The sequence below is a fragment of the Monodelphis domestica genome, chromosome 3 (assembly GCF_027887165.1).
Source record: "Monodelphis domestica isolate mMonDom1 chromosome 3, mMonDom1.pri, whole genome shotgun sequence".
NCBI lineage: Eukaryota > Metazoa > Chordata > Mammalia > Didelphimorphia > Didelphidae > Monodelphis > Monodelphis domestica.
In genome coordinates this window covers 190,733,920-190,746,079 of record NC_077229.1, presented here as the reverse complement: position 1 = coordinate 190,746,079, position 12,160 = coordinate 190,733,920, and the positions used below count along the sequence as shown (strand labels likewise).

The 12,160-nt window shown below is 39.0% G+C and overlaps 1 protein-coding gene across 1 annotated transcript in view; it reads right to left on the bottom strand.

Moving 5' to 3' along the window:
* Nucleotides 1–192: 192 nt before the first annotated feature.
* GMDS (GDP-mannose 4,6-dehydratase) overlaps nucleotides 193–12,160 on the bottom strand; it is an 840,983-nt gene continuing 829,015 nt past the window's right edge. The window contains exons 10-11 of the mRNA XM_056823358.1: nucleotides 1,447–1,515; nucleotides 193–708 (exon numbers count right to left, since the gene is read on the bottom strand). Coding sequence (XP_056679336.1) covers nucleotides 646–708; nucleotides 1,447–1,515 — 132 coding nt within the window. The 3' untranslated portion in view covers nucleotides 193–645. The remainder of the gene's footprint in view (nucleotides 709–1,446; nucleotides 1,516–12,160) is intronic.

Below are 12,160 nucleotides of genomic sequence, written 5' to 3'. Positions count from 1 at the left end.
GGAAGAAGGCTAGAGTGCAGGGAAAAGGCTTAAAAGGTGAAGGGCAAAGGAAAGTGTAACTTGGTATAAAGGAAGAGAATGAAATGGTAAGAGGATTCAAATGAAGAAAACAAAATGTATGTGTGAATAATTTTTGCTTTGTTGATTTTCACAACAGAATTGGAGAAAACAATGATGCTCTCTAGATCCTAGTTTGTAGAAAGACCAGTTTAATAAGAAAAAGAAGACAATTTAAAGGCCCCACAATTTCTGTTGTCCAACAACATAATTTTAAGTCAAATGAATGATTTGTGATTAAAACCATCCTGTCAATTATATAAAATCTTTCAGCTGAAGCATCTATTATGGGATAACATGGAACCAAGCATTGGAGTGATCACAGTTTCAATTTTACAATCTTTCTGGCAGCAACAGATTCTTTTTTTTTCCAGACAAGGGAGAGTCAATCTATGCTGAGAACTGGGAAAAAAATCAGTGTTGGACATTTCTAAATCTTCCTCTCCACCGTATCAACTCAGACCCTCTCTCAGATGCCCTCCACTGATTGATTACAAGGGAAAACTGAACCTCCACCGTAATCATCTCTGGCTAAGGTGATCGAATCTCCTCAGAAGATCAGATACCCAAACGGGACCAGAGGTCGGCTTAGGCATTGGGGTTGTGCTTCATGAGAGCCACGTCAGCCTCCACCATCTCCTTCACCAGATCCTGCAGGCGGCAAGAGAGACAGGCAATTGGATTACCTTCTATCCACCAAATGCTCTCGCCCATCCCAAACAGTCTGTGGTTCGACTTTCTCCCAATTGCCTTCCCCTAGGTAGGCCCTCTCTCTCTTCCTCCGATGCCTATTCTGTCTGAGTTTTAGCTTCCAAGGGGCTATTCCATAGAGTACCGAAGAGCGCTGGAGAAACATTCTTTACCAAGACTCGGTGCAAATACTATTTGCAAAAACGTGATTGCTACAATGTGGAAGAGGAAGGAATCGGTTACCACAAGAAGCCCGGGGCTCCAGGAGGAAAAGAGCTGAAGGAAATGTATTCTTTATTGAAAGGAACACAGGATGATCCCAGCTGTTTTCTGTCCTGCCGAAGAACACACTGAAAAGCTTGGTATCCGATGGAAGTTTCGGAAATCTATAGGATAGTCCCTCAGTCTTCCTTTGAAAAGATGCTTTTCAATCCTATGCCAGCGTTTGCCTCCGCAGCAAAACTTAAGGAAGGCACAGGCAACTATTATGCCTCCGATGGGCAGAAAATGAGCCGTGACCTCTTTTAAAATATCACCAGCTGCCTAAAAAACACACACCACCCCCACCCCCCGGTTGATTTCTCCTGCTGACTGACTTTGTCTCCCGCCTCCTCCCCCACTCTTTGCCTTTTCCTACTCCCTCCCTCCCAACCCCAAGTGGGATGAAAAAGAGAATTTCATTACAAAACAGAAACTTACATCAAAAGCGACCCGAGGCTTCCAGTTTAGTTTTTGTTTTGCTTTGGTACAGTCTCCTTGCAGAAAATCCTGTGCAAAGATAAAATGGGAGAAACTCCTGGGTTGGAGTGCTGTGTATCTGTCCTCACTGCAGTGTGCGATGCTGGCCACTGCCTGGCTGGCTTCTAATCTAAAGCATCTTTGTCCTTCCCCTTCCCCCCTCTCCCCAAGTTTCCCGCTCACCTTCCCAGTAGTCCCTACAATTTGTTGGCTAGCGAGCCTCGGAGCTCTCCGGCCTGGCCCCCTAACAGGTTGCAGTTTAGGGGAGAGAGGAGGAGGAGGAAAGGTAAAGTTTCTACATAGCTGACAAACGCCCAGCCTGCTGCTGCTTTCCAAAGCTCCTGGGTCCGTCCAAACGTCCACATACGTTTCGGGGCTGCCGCAGAATTTTCTCCCGCCGCTGTCTACACACGCAGACCCAGTTTCAGCTTCATTCTCCACCCCCCTCCCCAACCCTTTTTTTGCTCTCGTGGTGCAATTTCGGTTGAGGCTCATAGACCTATAAATCAACCGGAGGCTGCATTTAAGAATACACTGCACAGGCCATTTAAAAACCATAAAAAGCAATCAATCCCCTCGCCCTCCCTCCCCCAGCATCTTTCCCACTCTCCCTTGCCCCCCTTCCCTTCTCCCCCATCAAGTCCTATTGACGCTTTAATGGTGATTTTTTTTTTTTGTACATTAAGTTGTCATGGACGCTACTGTGAGAACTGTTTCGAATTATTGAACCTCTCTAGCAAAACAGAAATAAATCAACAGACCCCTCCCCCCCTTCCCCTCACATAAAAAAAAAAAAAATCAGAATAGAGCACATCCCGAGTTTAGTCAGCATTCGCAGTCTCGTGTCCTGCTGGCAGCGACAAAACTTAAGCTTTTTGACACTAGAATGTTTTATTTTTTAACTAAAGTCAACATCAACGCAAGAGGGCCAAGTAATTCGAGCTGCATTGCCATGAGTCTAAATGAGCGTTTAATTAGGCTGGCTGGGGTCAGGGATGGGGAAACCCGAGTTATCTCTGTTCACTCTATTTCTCTCTAAAGCGTCACAAAACAAACAAACAAGCCACCAAGCTCGAGCTAGTTCCAGTCTTGACTGCACGAACGTTTATTCTGAACTACTCGTGGCTCTACGTTTCAAAATCGCTTCGTGGCAATTCTCACATACTCCACTTTTACAGCCAGTCTATTTCGGTAAAGGCAGCGTGGAAGAGATGCCTCCACGGGAAAAGGGCAGGCTGCTTTCTCGGTTATGGGAAATTCACTCGACTCGCTTCTCGTCCAACTGTATCCCCTTGGATTTTCCCCCCTTCTGCCCCTATTCACCAGCGGTGGGGCTAAAGAGCAAGTGGTCAGAGGCTCTCCTCCCGAAAGCCCAAGACTATAGGATTTCCCTAAAGGTGCGTCAGCAACACTTTTCAGGTACAATTTTCTCCATTTGCTCTTTCCCCGGTTTATAAGTGTTCCCCGTGATCCAGGAGCGTATTATGTTCAAGTGCCCCCCAGTGCAGCAAGGGGCCAGGTGCTGGGCACACCTCCAGCTGAGCCACAGATCACTGGACAGTTCCTTATCAAAATGTGTGGGTGAAGTTGAAGTGTGAAAGCTGAAAAGAATAAATACCTAAAGCACATACAAAAAAAAAAAAAGGGCCATTCTGAAAGTCCTAAGTTAGCAAATGCAATGATCTCATTAGTTTGGTAGATCTAATTCAGCTGCTTCATTACGGCAGAATAAACAAAAATGGAAAAAAAGAAGAAAAAACAACCTCCTATCTCCACTGCCATCATTTTTGTGAAAACAAGATTGCAATTCTCTAATTGTAATTGAGATAATCATCTGAAATCTAGTCTTGCATTTCGGAGACAACATTTAGCTTATCAATAGAACCAATGTAACCATCCATTTATGGGTAAAGTGGGCTTTCTTATTATAAGGACTTTAAGGAAAGGCAAAACTAGCTGGATTTTTATAAATACCCAAGAAAAGCCAATACAATTATGAACACGCTTAAGCTCTTAATGCTTTAAAGGTATTCAGAAACTTGAAATAATTATTTCAGTTGAAAATGACAAATAACCAAGTTCTAATGTAATGCCAATTTTTATTTTCTGCAGATTTCCATAAAACCTGGACTATAGAGGATATTTGGTGAATATACAACCTTTACAGCTAGTCTGTGACTCTGCTGTCTTTTTGCTTCTACTTCTATAGCTTTTAGAAGTGGATATTTTACTTTTAGATAAAGTCCTGCTTGATAAAATAATCCATTACTAGAATTATCATTCTTAAAAGCTTGTTAAATGGTTATCTGCCAGGTTTTTTATTCCTCATCAACTTCATACTCATTAAATTGGACAAATTTATTCCATTATTAACACCCCTTTACCCCCAAGTGCAACTACTAATAAAGCAACTAGAGTCCCTGCCCTAGGGGCACAGTCTAACACACTGAATAAAATATACTGTATCTTTAGGAAAAGTTGACACCATTGGGAGAAAATGCTAAAATAAAATAAATTTTAAAAGAAAAAAAGCAAATGAAATCCTTTTCAGCATCACCTCCCAAATAAATTCATTTCTCAGATTTTAATTTTATGTACCTTGCATGATAAAATATAGATGACGTTATGTTTTTTTCCCCAGAGGGTGCTGTGACATTTGAAATCATGAAAAAAAAAATCACCCCTTCCCCCATTCCCCAATTCCAGAGGAATTGCATGGACTAAAGAAACATGGTTATTGTTTAATCACATAACACTTGCTGTAAATCAACCAACATTGCATACATGTAATTCATGGTTTTGAATTTATAGTTAGCAAAAACCTGAAACCAGATTGGCTTCAAATGATCTCAGTGGCCTCAGACAAGGGAGATTTGTATTGTAACTTTGTTTCCTGTATTTTTCTACAAGTAGCTCATAATATAAAAACAACTAGGAAACTACAATTAAGGAAAAAGAAAAATGGTTTTGAAAAGCCTAGAAACAGACATTGCTAGCATATGCTGCAAAAGGATTTCATTGAAACCAGAGATGCACCCATTTAAATTTCCCAAATTTATTTTTGAGCTAACTCCTGCATGCCAGTCCAGAGGCTCATTGCTACTTGCTGCCAAAGCCCTGCTTTCCTGAAGCATCATTAGACAGAGAGCTTAAGAAGGAAGAGGATGAGGTCCCATTAGACTAAAACTGTGGCTCTTTAAATCAGTTGCCGATGAACTAAACCAACCAGTACAATTGCTACTGATTCTTTTTTTTTTTGAGGCTGAGATTAAGCACAATCTCAGGGTCTTTTTTTTTTAACTTAATTTTCCCTATAGGACTTTCTTCCTAGTTCTTTCTACATTATTTATAGGAAACAGCCAGTGTTTTAGTTTTCATAATTCTAGTTAGCAAAGAGATTTATCAAAAGCCTAGTTTAGGGGAAAGAATTGGATGGAAGGGAGAGGGTAATAGTTCTTTACTATTAATATAATGACTGAAAGAAAATTTCAAAAAATGGTTCTTTATGCAAAAAATGTCTCCCTGCAAAGAAAAGAGATTAGGTATAATGATATTTTTACATGCAGGTTAAGAACTGCTATTTTTCTCAGTCATGTCTACAATTCTGCCTCAGAGCAGTAGCTGTGGGAGTAATAAAAGCAATAGCTCAATTGCCTGCTTCTATTTAGCACTATTTGAAAATCTTTTGAAATTATAAACGTTCACTTAACTGATATAATCTTCACTTGAAGACAGGGGAAAGGAATGAGTTTATCTGATATGCTCTTTTCTTCTATTTGACCACTTAGCTTTCCCCCCTCCCCCTTTCTCTTAATGTAGGTTAAAAGCCAGTTTTGGATGAACAGCAACAAATGCCTAGAAATGATCTTCTATGGATTTCATTTTATAGTGCAAACACATATACCTTCACAAATTAGGGCAAAAGGACTTCTTATGCTGGGTGACCTGGAACTTGAAAAATATGATGGTAAACCTCTGGGGGAAAAGATATAAAGCACTTTTAAGGTAAACTCTAAATCCTGGTTCTGGGTATCATCATTTCTATTCATTAGGTACATGATATGGTCTCAGTGTGCAATTTATTATTGTCCAATTCAATTAGGCTTAACTGAGTGTTTAATGGCACCAAAACAAGATGCAGAAAAAGGGACTGAAATTATATTCATGCTTAAAGCCAATTTCAGTTTTCCCTTTCTACCACAGATGACTAATTCATTCAGTCAGCATCATAGGCACACACTAGTAGTTGTATTCGCCAGTGGCAGTCGGAGTAGTGAGTTTGACAACAATTTTAAATGCTGTTCTGCTTTATGTTCCTTTAATAATAAACTGATAAAGAGCCAGAGTAAGTCCTGGAAAAGTCATTAAGTGAGGTACTGAATCTATAGTAGTTAACCCCAAATCCTGAAAAGGGGTAACTACATCATGCTTTTATCTTCTATCCTTACATATTTCCTGCCTCTCAAATATCCTTGCCACCTTTTAATTTACATCAAGATAACCACAAAATTAAAATTTTAAGTTACACGAGTAATTTCCACCGTAAACCTCCTCCTTCCCCACAACTTCATTTTTATCCTCAAATAAACCAAATTCCTTTGATAGTTGCCCCTCCATTCTTCTTAGAACCTTTGGGGAAAACATCATTCCTTAATATATGGACTCACAGAGCATTAAAGAAGAGTCCAGAGCTTCATTCCTCCTGCCCCAGGGTGTCCCTTAATATTTTTATTATTTATTTTAAAGTAGTGGTGAGATACTGTAGAATGTCTAAAGCAAAGGAAAATCATTTTCAGATCTTTTGCTATGTTGTTTGTTAAATTTCTTTACTCTGCAGTATTGTCAGTAAGGACAAACAGAGGCTGAACCCAATTCAAAAACATTTATTCAGAGTCTAAGTACAAGATACCTTCTTGGGCCGATACAAAATAAGCCAAGTCAAGAGCTAGGAAAGCATCATGTTAAATATGTTTAGGAATTTTAGAAAGGGAGTCATGCGGAGGCCCTCAGTTTTCATTTTTTCCTTCCACTGTTCTTAGAAAAGCAAAGTGGTGGAATAACTCAGGTACCAAGGGAATGAAAGAATGCCAATGAATTTGGTTCTTGATCTAAATTTATATTAATGCAGTGTGGGCAGGAAAGTTTTACTCTTGGGTCTGGGCTCCATTTTAGAAAGACAGAACCAAAAAATGGAAAAAGCTTTAATAGATCAGTCAAGATTAGGTGTTTGAAAATCAATCTATATGTTAAAAAAAGAAATCTGACCTGTAGATTCTCCAGAAAATTTGCAATAGCACTTATCTTGTCTGTATAAGTGAACTCCTTTATCTTCTGGATTTTATTGTTCAACTTAGTTTTTCCCTAAAGACGTAATGAAACTTATAGCAATAATAAGTAAATACAATAGTGTTAATAACAGTAATGGATGTTTCCCTATTCCCTTCCTCTTGACTGTTTTATGTTATCACAAACTGAAAGGCTGAATGCAGGCATCTCTTTTAATGACAAGGGGTGATAAGGAACCAGAAGAAAATAGCAAACTGTCTGGTCTGTTCAGGAAGTTGGGAATCAGTGGTATTGTCCATTAGCTGAGGCTAACAGAATGCTGCCTGGGCTCAAACAATACTTCAGCTCAACCTCAGGGAAAATGAGTCAGTCAGCACTGATTCTGACAAGCATACAGATACTGGAGATAAAATGGTAAATGGAGCAACACAGAGGGAGTTGTGGTCCCTGCACTACGTCTGATTCCTTAATCATTCTGATAGAAGCAGCAGTGTACAAGTTAACACAGAGACATATCACATACTGTATATTCTGTGGGCGAACATACTGGCATAATCACATTGTTACCATGTCAACATTTCTGCAGAAGTCAAACTTCAGAGAAAGCACAAACATGCACCCAACTTTACAAGATATGGGTCTGATTCCCAAGCCCCCTGATTATCAGTAGTTTTCTTTCCACAGAGTGAAGTAGAATCTGGATCTTCTTTTAGGGTTGGTTTTTAGACAATGTGATCTCTTGACAATTCTTCCGAGACAGTGAATAAATAATCCCCAGATGCATTAAACACATTTTTTAAAAATTAGCAGCTATTAGGAGACAACTTCTTCCGCAAAATGAAAATCTTTTACTCTTATGACACGATAAACACTAAAGAGAAATTCTAGCTGTGTTCAACACCAGCTTTCTTATAAAACTAAATTTTTTCTCAGTTACTTTATATGTATCAGTTACTGGATAAAGCACAAGTCTTCCCTTTAAAGGATCACTTGATTTATAATGGGATAGTTTTATAATTTGTATTTGTGAGTGACATTTCTTATACAGGAACATCTCTTTTTATATCAAATATGATCAACATAAAAAGAAAAAAATTTAGTTAGGCAGAGGATTAAAAAAATAACAAGGACTGACAGTTATAAAAAAAATAAAAAAATTTAACATAGCTCAGAAAGCTAATTGGAAGATGTGAAGATAACCTGATTTAGACACATCTCTTGGCTTTTAGAACATACATGCATTCACTGACTGTGTGTGACACATTCCATATCTATGGTTTCTTTTCTTATATATGCTTATATATATTATATATTTCTTATATATGCTTCATTGATAAAATGTTAAATTCTTTTTTTTCCCCAGTAGCCTCACAGAGTTGGATTCTGAAGGGACTGGAGTAGGGTGTTCTCAGTGTGGAGGGTCCTTGACTCTGGAACTCATTCCCTTGCTGATCTGCACAGCCAGAATTGGTTGACCTTTGGAGTTTGTCCTGTTTATCCAGGCTTTGGCCTGAGGGGGGTTTGCTAAGGAAAGAATTTCTCAGACATTGTGTGGAGTAGCTTTTTGAGGAATGTCAAGTCTTAGGTGTTTTTTTTTTTCCCCAACATGCTACTTTAAAAAAACCAACAACTAATTTTCACAAATAACTACAAAGACTTCATGATGTCATCTTGCATTGACCAAGTCCGTGGCTCAAAGGGACAATGGCAGATCCATAGGGTCCACATGCATGTACCAGTTGTAAAGATTTATAATAGATCTTTCATCATTACTTTCTGATGATCCTGGTTCCACATCTTCAAAACAGCATAAAAAAAATAGGCATGAAAGTTGGGCTTATTAGCAGTAAGTGGAATTCTCTCAATTATAATGCCTTCACAGCTCATCATTCCTACCATCCTTTATCAAGGGATGTGACTCAGAAGGGGAATATATGGGAGCAATTTCATGAAAGGGAGATAAACACTGTTAGCAATCTCAGCATTCCTGTCTTCAAAGCCTGGGCCATCTTCATAGGAAATTAATGGTTACTGTTAATAACTGAACTTAGTGTATAATGAACTACCTGTGGCAGTAGGAGGTGACAATAACCCTGCAGAAAGGAGATAAAACAACTTGAAACAGAACAATTAAAGATCAGCTGGGACATAATTGGGCCACAGCATTCCTGAGTTCTGGAGGCACACAGCCCTTTCTCTTGCCACTTGGTATTCTTCACCCTCAAAGCTCTTAACAAACATTAGCTAATTAACCCTCCAGCATCACATTCAAAATGCAACTCAAGAGGTTTTGCATCTGTTCCAGGTGGCACCTTTTCCTTGAGATAAAAGTACAGTACAAAGTATCTTTGTAAGTAAAATCCAAACCACTCTAATTCTGGCTTATCTTTAGATTGCAGAGACAAAGTCACTGCTCCTCCTGATCCTAGGGAAGTTGTGCTTATGCCACAAGTGATCTTTAATTGTAGGGAAGTTAATTTTCCTTAAGCTTGTTTCCTGCCAGGTCTTTTAAGAATTAATACCATCTAGTAGAAATTACTATCTTTTTGGTCATACAAACAAAAAGGCTGAAGTTACAAAAGTCACTCATTTTTATTTAAAAACAAATACCTTTGCCTTTTCCATAATTTTTGGAGATTAATTTTCCCTTCTGTCTTTCTTCAATCCCCTCCCCTTTCCTCTACTTTTTGGCAGGACAATAACTCATTCCACATCAGGAAAGTTCCTCATTAAGGAAGTACTCAAGCATGCATACACCTGGACCCAAAAGCACACATAAATCCAAAGAGATCCCTTTCCAATGAATACACACCTACTGACTGATTACCTACTTGGCTTCAGCCAGGTATGGTCCCACTGGTTCTCAAACTAAAAGAGATTTCTTTCTTTTAATGACAAATCTCTATTTTCTCACAGAGTGGAAGATACTGAAGACCAAGAGAGCAGAGAGAGACCTTCGTGGCTTTCCCATCCAAACTTTTAACCCTTGTGATGACAATTTGGGTTTATAGGGTCTGCAAAAGGGGAGTAAAGAACCAACCCATTTCTCTCCCCACCACTTCCAAAGCATACAAGAGATCAAATTCAAATAATGTTATTAAAGCAATTATAATGCAAGTCTCTAAAATGTTAATTCTTCAGAGAAGATCATTATAGAAAAGTGGAGAGGGTACTGGATCAGAAGTCAGAAGAACATGACTCTCATCCAAGTTCTGCCACTGACTTGTCTTGTGGCTCTGGGCCAGTCATTTAATCTCATTTGATCTGCTGAATGTGGATAATATTTGCCCAATCTCAGTTTTTTTTTTAAACAGGATCACTGGAGAGAGAGGTATGTGAAAGGACAGACTATAAGACAGAGTGTCAGGATACTGGGTTCTTGTCCCATTTCTGCCATAAATTCTCTGGAGCGAATCACTATCACCTCTGGCCCTTAATTTATAAAATAAAGAGGGATGGTAATGAACTAGTTGGTGTTTATGGTTCTATGATAATTATCTAGTTTACAGATTTACCAGACATCAGGTTTCCTTTCCTTCTTCAATTCCCTCTCTTTGCCCTGTTTCCTTGGGGAGTCAAAGCCAATTCAGTTCATTGTGCTACTAGTTAGCAGCTCTGAAAAACTATTGGGCGAAAGGGTAGGGGAAAGAGAGATGGAAATGGCCCTTTAGGTTTTAATTATTTTTATACTTCCTGTTCCCCATCATCACCACAGATAATAGCTTGTCAGATTGATGGGTCCAGATGCACACTGTTTATCCAGTCAACTCCAATTTCATAAGCATTTGTTAAGTATCTACAATAGGCAAAATACTGGGCTAGGTTCTGGGGATATGAATAAAAAAATGAAAGACAGTTCCTGCCTCAAGTTTACATTGTACCGGAATGTAAACTCTATTTTTCTGAGTACTTAAACTTTCATATAGCTATCAAGTATATTTCTCACTTATAAGCTACAATAAATAATCTTAGATCTAATACTGAGCTAAATGTTCAAGGCATGCCAAAGTCATAAAGACTAGTCTTAGCTCAGCATTCACACTCACAGGACTATTCAGAGACATATAGAAAATTACAAAAGAAAGGGAGGTTATTGGCTAGGTTCTAGCATCATAGATCTAGAGCTGGAAGGACCTTAGTAATCTTCTTCAACTGTTTCATCTCAGAGATGAAGAAACTTAGAGGCTCAGGAAAATTTGTGATTTGCCCAAGATTTCTTTGTTAGAAAAATCTAAGCATAAATGATGAGCTCTTCACTCTCCTCATAATGAATGAAAATGAAAATTTATCAGGCAGTTTGATACCTTCTTCAATTCCTTGACTCTTTAATTCTCTATCAGGTCAATTCCCCTTCACCAGCCACACTCATTTTTTCTCTCCTTCTTGACCTCTTGGTGTACCAATTCATCTCTACATGGCCCTCCTCTCTTGAATCCCTAGTTCACTTATGATATTGCTGATTACACTCAGCCAAATCTTAGCTTGAATCATTCACAACTAACATTCACTGCCTTCATATCCCAAATATGTGTTGTTGAATAAAGATGGAAAAATTATGCAACTATTCTGACTAGTTCCCCTGTGAATTTATGTTATACAACCTCAACTGGGTCCTTACTGCTGCTAAGTAGCCCTATTACTTCTTTTAATCCTCCTACTATCTCACTCTCCACACTGGCTCTTCCAAACCTTTTTCTCTATTCAAAACATCTATGGTTCCCTCTTCATCCCTGCAACTCTATCAACTGAGAACTTTGCCTCATATTTTATAGAAAATGTTGAGGCCATTTGCTGTGAGTTTTCTCTTCTCCCCTCTTCTGCATCTCTTATCACTCAGAAGCTTTCTTGTCACTATTTCCCTCTTTACCTCTGTCTTACATGGTGAAGTGGTTTTATTCCTTTCCAAGGCTAACCCTTCTATTTATTCAAAAAATTCTATTCCATCTACCCTTTGATCCAGCCATAGCACTGCTGGGTCTGTACCCCAAAGAGATAATGGACAAAAAGACTTGTACAAAAATATTCATAGCTGCGCTCTTTGTGGTGGCCAAAAACTGGAAAACGAGGGGATGCCCATCAATTGGGGAATGGCTGAGCAAATTGTGGTATATGTTGGTGATGGAATACTATTGTGCTAAAAGGAATAATAAAGTGGAGGAGTTCCATGGAGACTGGAACAACCTCCAGGAAGTGATGCAGAGTGAGAGGAGCAGAACCAGGAGAACATTGTACACAGAGACTAATACACTGTGGTATAATCGAACGTAATGGACGTCTCCATTAATGGCGGTGTAATGTCCCTGAACAATTTGCAGGGATCCAGGAGAAAAAAACACTATTCATAAGCAAAGGATAAACTATGGGAGTGGAAACACCGAGGAAAAGCAAC